Source organism: Ostrea edulis, chromosome 6 (genome assembly GCF_947568905.1).
Source record: "Ostrea edulis chromosome 6, xbOstEdul1.1, whole genome shotgun sequence".
NCBI classification, from domain to species: domain Eukaryota; kingdom Metazoa; phylum Mollusca; class Bivalvia; order Ostreida; family Ostreidae; genus Ostrea; species Ostrea edulis.
The window spans coordinates 49,685,262-49,701,130 of NC_079169.1; the positions used below are offsets into that span (position 1 = coordinate 49,685,262).

Consider the following 15,869-nt stretch of genomic DNA (forward strand, 5'->3'; position numbering starts at 1 on the left):
TTTGACATTCACCTTTTAGAATCAATCATTATATATATGATTTGATTTTCCCTATTTTTATAGTACGCACTGATTTGTAACCCAAGCTTTGAAAATTTTAGGGGGCCATGCGCCCCCCCCCCCCCCCCCCACGCCCCCTCTAAATCCGCCAGTGATATTGCTTTATAATTTTACCGCAATCACACCAACAAATATGTGAACGTTAATAAAAAAAAAAAAGTCACAATGCGTAGGTGTCCTTCATACACGTAAATATAACAAACTTTACATGTTTAAAAAAATAACAGAAAAATAATGTTGTAAATAGTGGAGGATACCCCCCCCCCCCTTTCCGATAGAATGCTTTATCGTTAAAATGATGTAATTTCCTACGGAGAACCAGTCTTGAGACACAGTTAGATTATTCTAATTACCCCTTTCCAGGATTTCACGTGTTTTATGACTGAAATTAGTATATATCATACATGTATATTGCTTAACGGAATTTCTTCAGGATCTCGTTTACTGTAGATCTGAACCATAACTTAGAAACCCGAATTTTAATACAGTCAGATTTATACGTATAATAAATTATCAGAGGTTGCTCGTTCAATATCACTGTAGTACATTCAGCGATGAAAGTGCCGACACGATGTACATCTAGGTATGTCGGACTGACACTTCTGGACTTGAAAAGTCCACCTCCTTCGATTGGCGAGTAAAATTTAACCCAGCTTGTGCTTGTAAACGAGAGGCCAATGACAGATTCCCAGCTAACTACTCACAAATACAGTTTCAAATACAAGTATAACCATAAAGAAATATATCGTCACAAACCATATAAACTGACATTTACACATGCAATGTTTTGAGAGACGCCCCCCCCCCCCCCCCCCCCCCATAAATTAACCCCCTGAATGTATTTTAATACATTAAATAATTCGACAAAAGTATTTACCTGTAAAAACAAAATGGGTATAATATTTGGAGTTTTACTCACATTAATTTGTAAATTTGTGGCGAAGGGGGGGGGGATCCCTCTAAATCTGTCATTGCAATTTTTGTTATAACACGATATGTGCCTATATAACCAAATATCTGAAGGGGGCTTAAACGAATAAAAGAGGAAAAGAGGGAAGATACAGATTCGATTTTTACCCCCCCCCCCCCCCCCACGCAGAAAAATCACACCCATGACTCGATCAAGAAATTCTTTGTTATTTCCATTAACATTTTCTTACCCTCTCGTAGAAATGATTTCAATTGATTTCGATTTTGAACAGTATCCATACTCAACATAACACTTAAAATATTGCGCAGTCTGATAGTGTTACCACCTGGAAGTTGTCATATTCACACTAAATGTTAGAATACAAAGAGAGATAACTCAAGTCTTCGGACAGGCCTCTACCGTTCATTCGATGAATATCATAGATTTCACACACACACACACACACACACACACACACACACACACACACACACACACAAAACAAAAAACCCAAAAAAACTGCAAAAGTGTGGAGGTCTTTTGAGTACGACAATGAATCATTCATGCATTGAGTATTGCAAGTGTGTCTTTTTTTAAGTATTTCACATTCTTGTCTAAGAGAACGGCACAAGAACTAGTGTACTTTGTATGAAAGGAATGTCATAATCAATCGCATTTTGAAATTAAGACAATATATCAAAGTTAAACAACGTACCGGGCTTCTATACAATTACTGTGTCTCCTTTGGTTTTATTTTTTTCTTATTTGGAAGCACCATGTTATTATTCATTTTTGTCTGAAATGTTTGACATTTTTGTCAAATGGCCTATTTTGTATTAGGTTAATCTGATCATTACTAAGCAATGACTAAAACGAGACAACCTGTGCTACATCAAGTGATGTAATTATTTTATATCATGTGTACGTATATTGTATTATTTTAAATTCACTGATCGACGATTCGATGATAAATTCTGAGAAATATTGAATTCATTTCTTGTAGCTGCAACCACGATAGAATCCACCACCATAGGTAGGCATCTTGTTAACCATTTTATCATGTACATTGCATATTTATAGGGATAAAACCCTGCATTTGATGAATTCGTGTTCTATTGAAGTACGTTATGAGTCTATTCTCATGTAAAACTTATACGGTACCAATATTGATGCACCAGATGCACATTTCGACAATTTGTCTCTTCAGTGATGCTCAACCGAAATGTTTGAAATCCGAAATAACAATGTAGTTTTAGAGCTTTTATAGGCAAACACAGTGTGCCAAAAAAGTGGAGTCAAATTCATTCAAGGATGAGAGCTATGCGTGAGGGAGATAATTCTTAATTTTGAAATGAATTTCTAAATTTTATAACAGCAATTAAATACACATCCGTATTTTCAAGCTAGTAACGAAGTACTCATCTCATACTCTGACATTCATTCAGCTGACGTTGATCATGGACTTATATATATATATATGTAATGTACGTTAAATAACTGTATCCCATTTCCATCCTCAATTACCGTGTAGCGTAAGACAGAGTGACGAGAATTCCATCGTCATCGAAAGCAAGTTTATTTGACTTGTCTAGATGGCCGAGCTGTCTAGCGCGCTGGTTACACTCTCCTAAGAGATTTGGTTCCGCAGGTCGTGAGTTCAACTCTGGGTAGGGGCGGAAGTGGGTATCCAAATATCGCTTACTGCAGAAGTCTATCAATAGATGAAATCATCACAAAATTCGTATTCCAGGCAGTGGACTTCCATTAATAATTGATAAAAATATTTCTTTGAAACAATGTCTTACTAATCTAATGTATGTCTAAAATATCGTCTTCTACAACTTCACCCTGGCCATTGGTAACGTGGAATTGTACCTACTGCTAGATAAGGACGTTAGGCTTTAACAAAAAGGTAATTCACAGGATTTATGGCTGATAGGTCGTCAAAGTACATTAAGACCTACAGCCTACACACATCACTGCCTTCGTGCCACAGCAGCCATGAGGTGATATCGGTTTCCGAGTGGGATTTTACAAAAATTTAAAATGATCAACACATCATTCAATTCGTGTATCTTTTCATGAAAGAAAAAGATCATTTCGTTGCTTATCTAGAATGTAAACTATATTTCCTTTCAGACATAGATGGATGTGTGGCGGAAACTTGTCAGAACAATGGAACATGCATATCTCGAAATAATACCTACGAATATCAATGTGCGCCAGGATTTCAAATTTGAAAATGATCAAGACATCATTCAATTCGTGTCTCTTTTCATGAAAGAAAAAGATCATTTCGTTGCTTATATAGAATCTAAACTATTTCCTCTCAGATATAGATGGATGTGTGGCGGAACCTTGTCAGAACAACGGAACATCCATAGATCAAATTAATACCTACCAATGTCAATGTGTTGCGGGATTTAATGGGACTCACTGCGAAAATAGAAAGTTTCGTCAAAATGCAGTAACTGTTGAAAATGATTGGCCGAAAACGTGTGTGTTAAGATGATGTTATTGTTCGCTATATCTCGCAATTTTCTTTGAAATTCAGATATGGATGAATGTGCTGGGGATCCTTGTCAAAACAACGGAACGTGTTTGGACCTTGTAAACAACTACCAGTGTGATTGTGTCCCTGGTTTTGCAGACACCAACTGCTCAACAAGTAAAGTCTATTTTACCCATCCAGATTCAATTACAATGTCCAATAAGCAAGATTAACAGGGGATGCTTACTCCTCCTAGGCACCTGATCCCACCTTTGGTGTGTCCAGGGGTCCGTGTTTGCCCAACTATCTATTTTGTATTGCTTGTAGGAGTTATGAGATTGATCATTGTTCGTTATCTTCACCTTGCATTTAACCATCGAAATTGTATCTCTGCTGGTGGACAGTCTGTCCCCGAGGATACTTGTCGCTCGATTTATGTTCCTTCATGAATATACACAATAACGAAACAATACTGGCTGACACGTCGCCCAGTATAAAAAGGTGTCACTCTGTGGAGTCTATAAGGGACACAGTCTCCTACAGATCGGTTGGTGTCCCTCGGATTATCCTTCGAGATATCAAAGATTTGTCGTATGTACAATCGTCAGATTGTCAGCTTTGGTACAGAAACCAAAATTCTTATACCCAAATTAAAGACTGTTATGTTCCTTTAAGAGATATATTTGATAATTCCTTTTCAGACCTCATGTATTCAACCTCAAAATGTTCTGCAAAAAATTGCATAACTTGTGATATACTGATCACTAAAAACTCATATAGTAGTAATCTAACTGGACGTAGTTTCTGTACCAAAACGTTTGATAATCTGACTTGTAAATCTTCTAACGTTGTCTACGCCATTGAGTGCAACCTGTGTGGCTTAATTTATGTGGGAGAAACCTAGGGTTCACTTAATAAAAGAATATCGGGGCACAGATTTCAAATTAATAATGGTGGTAACCAACTTCTTTACAAGCATTTTAATGCACCGGACCACTCCATCTTGTCCATGAGGGTAAGGATTTTAGAAAACAATTACCATCACACAAGCAATCCTACATTAAGCAGCCCTTTTCGTAGACAACGAGAAGATCACTGGATCAGGACCCTAGGCACTGCATTTCCATATGGATGCAATGATAATGTATATGAAGTGGGAAATTTGACTAGTCCACAAGGAAATAACGTTAATGTGATGGGACTCTTTCCCAATACCCAAAGACGAAAACGCATTCACGGACATCGTTCATATAAAAGACCAAGTATAAATGATGTCACGTTTGATTCACTTTTGCCTCACGTCAACAGACAATTGGGTCCACATCATATTCGTACAAAACTTTACTCTATTCCATTGAGGGTTTTACATACGTTATTTGAAGAAGCTATGGCTAGTCTATACTTGGATTTTTCAACACCTGAATATAGACTGAACTCTATGATTATGGATGTTGCCTACCACAAGCTCTATAAACCAGCACGGACCATGGATGATATTCCTTCCAGATCATGCCGTCAGTTCCTTAAGCTCAAATTTATAAACAAAGGAAGAGATGCCGTCAACATAAGCAACATTCTTCGTCATAAAAGGGTTCAGTCGTGTATTCCAACTTATTTCAAGTTCAAGTCTACACCCTGTATTTCCTACAACTATACTTCTACTATTGCATCCAAACTTTTTAATTATAAACAAACTTTGCAGTGCTTAGATATAGACCATCTTATACGTAATCCACCAACATGTTCTTGTTCTTCATCTTCTTTCAACTACAGTCCAGCTGGACATGTCATTACTGGTGATGTTGATATTGTTGAAAATGAGGACCTCAAATCACTTATTTTTAAAGGTCCTAAATACAGAGAACCTCGGTCTTTTAATTGGCGACAGAGCTTCATCTCTATTATGAGTTCTGTCGAAGATTATGCCAGACGATGGGCTAAATATGAAAAAGAAGAACTTGATAAATTGTCAGAATGGATTAAAAGCATAGGAGGGATATTAAAATCCCGCATTAGACACATGAAAACAAAAGTACGTACCATCTATCCTTCTGTGTTTAGTAAACCAGAAGTGATAAAAGAATCAGATAGGTTACATGAGGAATATGTTTTGGTTCCAGCTGACAAAGCTAGTAACAACATTGTCTTTGTAAGGCTCATTATTACAACTGTATTTTAAACGAACTTGGCATTAATTCCACTTTTGGTAATCATACTTATTCTCCAACTGCCCTTTCAAAAGACGAAATTCTTCAAAACCATGCTTCAGTTTTAGACACATTTAATATTCCAGTCAATGGGTCGAATGAATATGAGTTACCGTACCTATACTGGATTTCTAAACTACATAAAAACCCTTATAAACAAAGATACATTGCTGGATCCAGTAAGTGCTCTACCAAGCCCCTATCTTTGCTCCTCACGAAAATGTTAACAGCTGTGAAGGAGAAACTTCAAACTTACTGTGCGACTACATATGCCAGAAGTGGTGTTAATCAAATGTGGATTCTAAAAAATTCTAAAGAACTTTTAGTAAACTTGAAATCACAGAATTTTTCCCAAATCAATAGCATTAAAACCTATGACTTTTCAACACTATACACGACCATTCCTCACGATAAATCAAAGACTATACTTTTTGACATCATAGACAGTTGCTTCTTCAACAAAAACGAAAAACGGAAATATTCATATCTAGTGATCAGTTATTCAAAAACTTACTTTGTTAAACACCACTCTGATTCCACGTACAAGTACTCTGAAGTTGAAATAAAAAAATATGCTAGAGTTCCTCATTGACAATATCTTCGTGGTCTTTGGTGATCAGGTCTTCCAACAGTCTGTTGGAATTCCCATGGGCACGAATTGTGCTCCTTTGTTAGCTGACCTGTTTTTATATTCATATGAAGCAGAATTTATTCAAAAACTTTTACGTGAGAAGAAAAAATCTCTCGCTGTGACCTTCAATTCGACTTTTAGATATATCGATGACGTTTTGTCTATTAACAATGATAGCTTTCATTCAGATGTCGATTTGATATATCCCTGTGAGCTCGAAATAAAGGACACCACAGAGTCGTCCACTTCTGCTTCATACTTAGATATTTTATTGAAAGTAGACATTAACGGCAAACTGACAATTCAACTGTATGACAAACGGGATGATTTCAACTTCTCCATCGTCAACTTACCACATTTATGTAGCAATATTCCATTATCACCTGCATATGGTGTTTATATATCTCAACTGATTCGATATGCAAGAGCTTGTTCTGGGTATAGTCAGTTTTTAAATCGAGGTAAGCTACTGACAAACAAGTTGATGGTACAGGGATTTCAACAGTCTCGATTGAAGTCAGCATTTCGTAAATTCTATGGTCGTCATAACGATCTAGTTCGTCAATACAACCTCGCATTGGGTCAAATGCTGTCTGACGTGTTTCATACCGATTGTTAAGCCGTTCTTGGCACACTGATTTTGACTGCGGATAACTCCGTTTACCTATCAGGATATGGGGCTCACGGCGGGCGTGACCGGTCAAATGGGGATGCTTACTCCTCCTAGGCACCTGATCCCACCTCTGGTGTGTCCAGGGGTTCATGTTTGCCCAACTATCTATTTTGTATTGCTTGTAGGAGTTATGCTATTGATCACTGTTCGTTATCTTCACCTTGCATTAAGTGAATGGTTCATTGTTATTTTGTAATATTCGTAGATATCGATGACTGTGCTGACGGACCATGCCAGAATAATGGAACCTGTGTAGACCTCATCAACGATTACCAGTGTGTATGTGTGATGGGATTCAACGGCAAAAACTGTACAGTCGGTGAGTGTGCAAGAACGCAAAGCACAAACGGTAACTTTCACTCCTGATGAAGTCATCCAATACTTCGTTGTTGAAATTACATATGCAGTCATGTAAAAGTTTGGATCATGACTACGAAGTGTGTTGCATTGATTGATTATATGAATTGTATTATACTATGCACGAAGGAGCACTACTCAGTCGTAGAAAATGCAGGAAAAAATCCTTCTTTATCCATGTCTTGCTGATTGTTGTAGATATCGATGAATGTGTTGACCAACCATGTGAGAACAATGGAACATGCGTGGATCACATCAATGCTTACGAATGTCAATGTGCACCAGGATTTAATGGAATCAACTGCACGCAAAGTAAGGATATTGTAGATAGTCTATGTATCAGAAGGGGCAGATGTTTTGAAATATGATACTGGATATTGACTACCTGTAACGTATTGAGTACGTGTGAAATCTTTGTAATTTGACAAAGCGTTTCTTGGTGACTAAATTTGTCTTTGTTTGAATTTCTCGCATTCGCAAAGCACGTTTGATTTTAAGTTTGTACGCATTATTATTGTAAGGAATGAATCGCAACATTTCAAGAAGAAAATAAAATTATTTCGTTTCAAGAAAATGGTATATACTTGCATGTAGTGATACATGAACAAAAAGAGTTTTTTTCTCAAAACCTGTTACAAATGACACGCTTTTTGAAACTAAAATGCCTTGGATTTCTCAAAGAACATTGAAAATAATCAACACATTGTTGAATTCGTGTATCCTATTCAATTGACAGACAAATCATGCCCTGATTAACATTTTTGTTTGATATCTTTGACATTTTTGTCTGGATTTAAAAAGAAATAACACTGTTTTGTCATATTATGAAACAGTATAAACACCTTGACTTTTAATCGTCGTAAAATAATTTAAAAATCTATTGACTTCAGTAATTAAAAAGCTTTTGTGATGCCTACAAAGTGTATTTCATTGGTTGATTTTATGAATGGTGATACATTATCCACCAAGTGTTGGGTCAGATGAAATGCAGAAACAATTATTCTATATCTATGCCCTGCGGATTGTTGCAGATATCAATGAATGTAGTGACCAACCATGCGAGAACAATGGAACATGCGTGGATCTCATCAATGGCTACAAATGTCAATGCGTGGCAGGATTTAATGGAACCAACTGCACAGAAAGTAAGGAGATTGGGTATCAGAATGGACACACTTTTTGAAATATGACACCGAATATTGACAATGGGTGTCTTGGTGATTATTCTTTCTTGGTTTTAATTTTTGGCATTGGTAAATCACGTTTGATTTGAAGTCTGTACAAACTGTCATTAATAGGAACACAACAATTTAAAAAGAAAAGAACATTATTTCATTTTAATGAAATCGTATAAATGTACTACTGACAATGGATCGAAGTGGAGTGTTCCCTCAAAAGATGTTACAAATTGCAGGATTTGTGTTATTTCAATGCCTTGGGTTTCTACAAAATTTGAAAATGATCAAGGCATCATTCAATTCGTGTCTCTTTTCATGAAAGAAAAAGATCATTTCGTTGCTTATATAGAATCTAAACTATTTCCTCTCAGATATAGATGGATGTGTGGCGGAACCTTGTCAGAACAATGGAACATGCATAGATCAAATTAATACCTACCAATGTCAATGTGTTCCGGGATTTAATGGGACTCACTGCGAGAATAGTAAGTTTCATCAAAATGCAGTAACTGTTGAAAATGATTGGCCGAAAACGTGTGTGTTAAGATGATGTTATTGTTCGCTATATCCCACAATTTTCTTTGAAATTCAGATATGGATGAATGTGCTGGGGATCCTTGTCAAAACAACGGAACGTGTGTGGACCTTGTAAACAACTACCAGTGTGATTGTGTCCCTGGTTTTGCAGACACCAACTGCTCAACAAGTAAAATCTATTTTACCCATCCAGATTCAATTACAATGTCCAATAAGCAAGATTAAGTGAAGTGTTCATTGTTATTTTGTAATATTCGTAGATATCGATGACTGTGCTGACGGACCATGCCAGAATAATGGAACCTGTGTAGACCTCATCAACGATTACCAGTGTGTATGTGTGATGGGATTCAACGGCAAAAACTGTACAGTCGGTGAGTGTGCAAGAACGCAAAGCACAAACGGTAACTTTTGCTCCTGATGAAGTCATCCAATACTTCGTTGTTGAAATTACATATGCAGTCATGTAAAAGTTTGGATCATGACTACGAAGTGTGTTGCATTGATTGATTATATGAAGTGTATTACACTATGCACGAAGGAGCACTACTCAGTCGTAGAAAATGCAGGAAAAAATCCTTCTTTATCCATGTCTTGCTGATTGTTGTAGATATCGATGAATGTGTTGACCAACCATGTGAGAACAATGGAACATGCGTGGATCACATCAATGCTTACGAATGTCAATGTGCACCAGGATTTAATGGAATCAACTGCACGCAAAGTAAGGATATTGTAGATAGTCTATGTATCAGAAGGGGCAGATGTTTTGAAATATGATACTGGATATTGACTACCTGTAACGTATTGAGTACGTGTGAAATCTTTGTAATTTGACAAAGCGTTTCTTGGTGACTAAATTTGTCTTTGTTTGAATTTCTCGCATTCGCAAAGCACGTTTGATTTTAAGTTTGTACGCATTATTATTGTAAGGAATGAATCGCAACATTTCAAGAAGAAAATAAAATTATTTCGTTTCAAGAAAATGGTATATACTTGCATGTAGTGATACATGAACAAAAAGAGTTTTTTTTCTCAAAACCTGTTACAAATGACACGCTTTTTGAAACTAAAATGCCTTGCATTTCTTAAAGAACATTGAAAATAATCAACACATTGTTGAATTCGTGTATCCTATTCAATTGACAGACAAATCATGCCCTGATTAACATTTTTGTTTGATATCTTTGACATTTTTGTCTGGATTTAAAAAGAAATAACACTGTTTTGTCATGTTATGAAACAGTATAAACACCTTGACTTTTAATCATCGTAAAATAATTTAAAAATCTATTGACTTCAGTAATTAAAAAGCTTTTGTGATGCCTACAAAGTGTATTTCATTGGTTGATTTTATGAATGGTGATACATTATCCACCAAGTGTTGGGTCAGATGAAATGCAGAAACAATTATTCTATATCTATGCCCTGCGGATTGTTGCAGATATCAATGAATGTAGTGACCAACCATGCGAGAACAATGGAACATGCGTGGATCTCATCAATGGCTACAAATGTCAATGCGTGGCAGGATTTAATGGAACCAACTGCACAGAAAGTAAGGAGATTGGGTATCAGAATTGACACACTTTTTGAAATATGATACTGAATATTGACAAAGGGTGTCTTGGTGATTATTGTTGCTTGGTTTTAATTTTTGGCATTGGTAAATCACGTTTCATTTGATGTCTGTACAAACTATTATTAATAGGAACACAACAATTTAAAAAGAAAAGAACATTATTTCATTTTAATGAAATCGTATAAATGTACTGACAACGGATCGAAATAGAGTGTTCCCTCAAAAGATGTTACAAATTGCAGGATTTTTGTTATTTCAATGCCTTGGGTTTCTACAAAAATTGAAAATAATGAACACATCATTCAATTCGTGTATCTTTTCATGAAAAAAGATCCTTTCTTTGCTGATATAGAATCTATTTCATTTCAGATATAGATGGGTGTGTGGCGGAACCTTGTCAGAACAATGGAACATGCATAGATCAAATTAATACCTACGAATGTCAATGTGTTCCGGGATTTAATGGGACTCACTGCGAGAATAGTAAGTTTCATCAAAATGCAGTTGAAAATAATTGGCCGAAAACTTGTGTGTTAAGGTGATGTTATTGTACGCTATATGCCACAATTTTCTTTGAAATTCAGATATGGATGAATGTGCTGGGGATCCTTGTCAAAACAACGGAACGTGTGTGGACCTTGTAAACAACTACCAGTGTGATTGTGTCCCTGGTTATGCAGACACAAACTGTTCAACAAGTAAAGTCTATTTTACCCATCTACATTCAATTTCAATGTCAAATACGCAAGGTCAAGTGAAGTGTTCGTTGGTGGCGTCGGTGACTTAGTGGTTAGGCTGTCAGACGCGCGACCGAAAGGTCTTGGGTTGGAGTCCTGGCCGTGGCAGGGCCGACGTTTTGTTCTTAGGAAAGGCACTTTACATGAATTTCCTCACTCCACCCAAGTGTAAAAGGGGTACCTGGCTATAGACAGTGAAAGATAATGTTAGAATGTTATTGCTCCAGCGCCTTAACGGCACCTTACACTGTATGCTTCCCAGGAAGCTGAGAAATTTCTACATTGATATAAGGTCTGCCAGGGTAATAATGTATTGTAAAGCGCTTTGAACAGCTGGAAAAAGCGCTATATAAAACCAATCCTCATTATTATTATTATTGATATCATTATGCTATTTTGTAATATTCGTAGATATCGATGAGTGTTCTGACGGACCATGCCAGAATGATGGAACCTGTGTAGACCTCATCAACGATTACCAGTGTGCATGTGTTATGGGATTCAACGGCAAAAACTGTACTGTCGGTGAGTGTGCAAGAACGCAATGCACAAACGGGAACTTTTACTCCTGATGAAATAATCCAATACTTCGTTGTTGAAATTAGTCATGAAAAAGTTTTAATCATGACTACGAAGTGTGTTGCATTGGTTGATGATATGAATTGTATTACATTATGCACGAAGGAGCACTATTCAGTGGTAGAAATTGCAGAAACAGTTATTGTTTTATTCATGCCTTGCCGATTGTTGTAGATATCGATGAATGTGTTGACCAACCTTGTGAGAACAATGGAACATGCGTGGATCTCATCAATGGTTACGAATGTCAATGTGCGTCAGGATTGAATGGAACCAACTGCACGCAAAGTAAGGAGATTGTATATAGTGTATGCATCAGAAAGGGCACATGTTTTCAAATATGATGCTGGCTATTGACTACCTGTAACGTATTTAACGTATTGAGTACGTATCAAATGTTTGCAAATTCACAAAGCGTTTCTTTGGGACTAAATTTTAATCTCTTTTAGTTTATTGCATTCGTAAAGCACGTTTGATTTTAAGTTTGTACAAATTATTATTGTAAGGAATGAATCACAAAAATTCAAGGAGAAAGTAAAATTATTTCATTTTAAGGAAATGGTATATACGTGGACATGTATGTAGTGATAATGGACAAAAACAGTTTTCCCCTCAAAATCTGGTACAAATTGCACGCTTTTTGAAATGGAAACATCTTGGATTTCTCAACGAAAATTGAAAGTAATCGACACATTCTTGAAGTGGTGTATCTTATTAAATTGACAGACAAATTATGCCCTGGTTTACTTTTTTGTTTGATACTTTTGACATTTTTGCCAAGATTTAAAAAGAAACATCACTGTTTCGTTACACTATGAAACAGTAGAAAGACCTTGACGACATTTAATCGTCGTAAAATAGTCTTAAAATATACTGACGTCAGTAATTGAAACGCTGTTCTGATGCCTACAGAGTGTATTTCATTGGTTGATTTTATGAATGGTGTTACATTATCCACCAAGTATTGGGTCAGAGGAAATGCAGAAAGAATTATTCTATATCTATGCCCTGCGCATTGTTGCAGATATCGATGACTGTATTGACCAACCATGCGAGAACAATGGAACATGCGTGGATCTCGTCAATGGCTACAAATGTCAATGCGTGGCAGGATTTAATGGAACCAACTGCACAGAAAGTAAGGAGATTGGGTATCAGAATGGACACACTTTTTGAAATATGATACTGAATATTGACAAAGGGTGTCTTGGTGATTATTCTTGCTTGGTTTTAATTTTTGGCATTGGTAAATCACGTTTGATTTGAAGTCTGTACAAACTATTATTAATAGGAACACAACAATTTAAAAAGAAAAGAACATTATTTCATTTTAATGAAATCGTATAAATGTACTGACAACGGATCGAAATAGAGTGTTCCCTCAAAAGATGTTACAAATTGCAGGATTTTTGTTATTTCAATGCCTTGGGTTTCTACAAAAATTGAAAATAATGAACACATCATTCAATTCGTGTATCTTTTCATGAAAAAAGATCCTTTCTTTGCTGATATAGAATCTATTTCATTTCAGATATAGATGGGTGTGTGGCGGAACCTTGTCAGAACAATGGAACATGCATAGATCAAATTAATACCTACGAATGTCAATGTGTTCCGGGATTTAATTGGACTCACTGCGAGAATAGTAAGTTTCATCAAAATGCAGTTGAAAATAATTGGCCGAAAACTTGTGTGTTAAGGTGATGTTATTGTACGCTATATGCCACAATTTTCTTTGAAATTCAGATATGGATGAATGTGCTGGGGATCCTTGTCAAAACAACGGAACGTGTGTGGACCTTGTAAACAACTACCAGTGTGATTGTGTCCCTGGTTTTGCAGACACAAACTGTTCAACAAGTAAAGTCTATTTTACCCATCTACATTCAATTTCAATGTCAAATACGCAAGGTTAAGTGAAGTGTTCGTTGGTGGCGTCGGTGACCTAGTGGTTAGGCTGTCAGACGCGCGACCGAAAGGTCTTGGGTTGGAGTCCTGGCCGTGGCAGGGCCGACGTTTTGTTCTTGGGAAAGGCACTTTACATGAATTTCCTCACTCCACCCAAGTGTAAAAGGGGTACCTGGCTATAGACAGTGAAAGATAATGTTAGAATGTTATTGCTTCAACGCCTTAACGGCACCTTACACTGTATGCTTCCCAGGAAGCTAAGAAATTTCTACATTGATATAAGGTCTGCCAGGGTAATAATGTATTGTAAAGCGCTTTGAACAGCTGGAAAAAGCGGTATATAAAACCAATCCTCATTATTATTATTAATATCATTATGCTATTTTGTAATATTCGTAGATATCGATGAGTGTTCTGACGGACCATGCCAGAATGATGGAACCTGTGTAGACCTCATCAACGATTACCAGTGTGCATGTGTTATGGGATTCAACGGCAAAAACTGTACTGTCGGTGAGTGTGCAAGAACGCAATGCACAAACGGGAACTTTTACTCCTGATGAAATAATCCAATACTTCGTTGTTGAAATTAGTCATGAAAAAGTTTTAATCATGACTACGAAGTGTGTTGCATTGGTTGATGATATGAATTGTATTACATTATGCACGAAGGAGCACTATTCAGTGGTAGAAATTGCAGAAACAGTTATTGTTTTATTCATGCCTTGCCGATTGTTGTAGATATCGATGAATGTGTTGACCAACCTTGTGAGAACAATGGAACATGCGTGGATCTCATCAATGGTTACGAATGTCAATGTGCGTCAGGATTGAATGGAACCAACTGCACACAAAGTAAGGAGATTGTATATAGTGTATGCATCAGAAAGGGCACATGTTTTCAAATATGATGCTGGCTATTGACTACCTGTAACGTATTTAACGTATTGAGTACGTATCAAATGTTTGCAAATTCACAAAGCGTTTCTTTGGGACTAAATTTTAATCTCTTTTAGTTTATTGCATTCGTAAAGCACGTTTGATTTTAAGTTTGTACAAATTATTATTGTAAGGAATGAATCACAAAAATTCAAGGAGAAAGTAAAATTATTTCATTTTAAGGAAATGGTATATACGTGGACATGTATGTAGTGATAATGGACAAAAACAGTTTTCCCCTCAAAATCTGGTACAAATTACACGCTTTTTGAAATGGAAACATCTTGGATTTCTCAACGAAAATTGAAAGTAATCGACACATTCTTGAAGTGGTGTATCTTATTAAATTGACAGACAAATTATGCCCTGGTTTACTTTTTTGTTTGATACTTTTGACATTTTTGCCAAGATTTAAAAAGAAACATCACTGTTTCGCTACACTATGAAACAGTAGAAAGACCTTGACGACATTTAATCGTCGTAAAATAGTCTTAAAATATACTGACGTCAGTAATTGAAACGCTGTTCTGATGCCTACAGAGTGTATTTCATTGGTTGATTTTATGAATGGTGTTACATTATCCACCAAGTATTGGGTCAGAGGAAATGCAGAAAGAATTATTCTATATCTATGCCCTGCGGATTGTTGCAGATATCGATGACTGTATTGACCAACCATGCGAGAACAATGGAACATGCGTGGATCTCGTCAATGACTACAAATGTCAATGCGTGGCAGGATTTAATGGAACCAACTGCACAGAAAGTAAGGAGATTGGGTATCAGAATGGACACACTTTTTGAAATATGATACTGAATATTGACAAAGGGTGTCTTGGTGATTATTCTTGCTTGGTTTTAATTTTTGGCATTGGTAAATCACGTTTGATTTGAAGTCTGTACAAACTATTATTAATAGGAACACAACAATTTAAAAAGAAAAGAACATTATTTCATTTTAATGAAATCGTATAAATGTACTGACAACGGATCGAAATAGAGTGTTCCCTCAAAAGATGTTACAAATTGCAGGATTTTTGTTATTTCAATGCCTTGGGTTTCTACAAAAATTGAAAATAA

At 36.3% G+C, this 15,869-nt stretch overlaps 1 protein-coding gene across 1 annotated transcript in view; it reads left to right on the forward strand.

The window, feature by feature from the left end:
* Window positions 1–15,869, forward strand: part of LOC125646912 (uncharacterized) — a 324,296-nt gene that overhangs the window by 72,132 nt on the left and 236,295 nt on the right. The window contains exons 8-27 of the mRNA XM_056139838.1: window positions 1,974–2,003; window positions 3,525–3,638; window positions 7,178–7,291; window positions 7,528–7,641; window positions 8,361–8,474; window positions 8,879–8,992; window positions 9,100–9,213; window positions 9,305–9,418; window positions 9,655–9,768; window positions 10,489–10,602; window positions 10,996–11,109; window positions 11,211–11,324; window positions 11,775–11,888; window positions 12,117–12,230; window positions 12,967–13,080; window positions 13,474–13,587; window positions 13,689–13,802; window positions 14,250–14,363; window positions 14,592–14,705; window positions 15,442–15,555. Coding sequence (XP_055995813.1) covers window positions 1,974–2,003; window positions 3,525–3,638; window positions 7,178–7,291; window positions 7,528–7,641; window positions 8,361–8,474; window positions 8,879–8,992; window positions 9,100–9,213; window positions 9,305–9,418; window positions 9,655–9,768; window positions 10,489–10,602; window positions 10,996–11,109; window positions 11,211–11,324; window positions 11,775–11,888; window positions 12,117–12,230; window positions 12,967–13,080; window positions 13,474–13,587; window positions 13,689–13,802; window positions 14,250–14,363; window positions 14,592–14,705; window positions 15,442–15,555 — 2,196 coding nt within the window. The remainder of the gene's footprint in view (window positions 1–1,973; window positions 2,004–3,524; window positions 3,639–7,177; window positions 7,292–7,527; window positions 7,642–8,360; window positions 8,475–8,878; window positions 8,993–9,099; window positions 9,214–9,304; window positions 9,419–9,654; window positions 9,769–10,488; window positions 10,603–10,995; window positions 11,110–11,210; window positions 11,325–11,774; window positions 11,889–12,116; window positions 12,231–12,966; window positions 13,081–13,473; window positions 13,588–13,688; window positions 13,803–14,249; window positions 14,364–14,591; window positions 14,706–15,441; window positions 15,556–15,869) is intronic.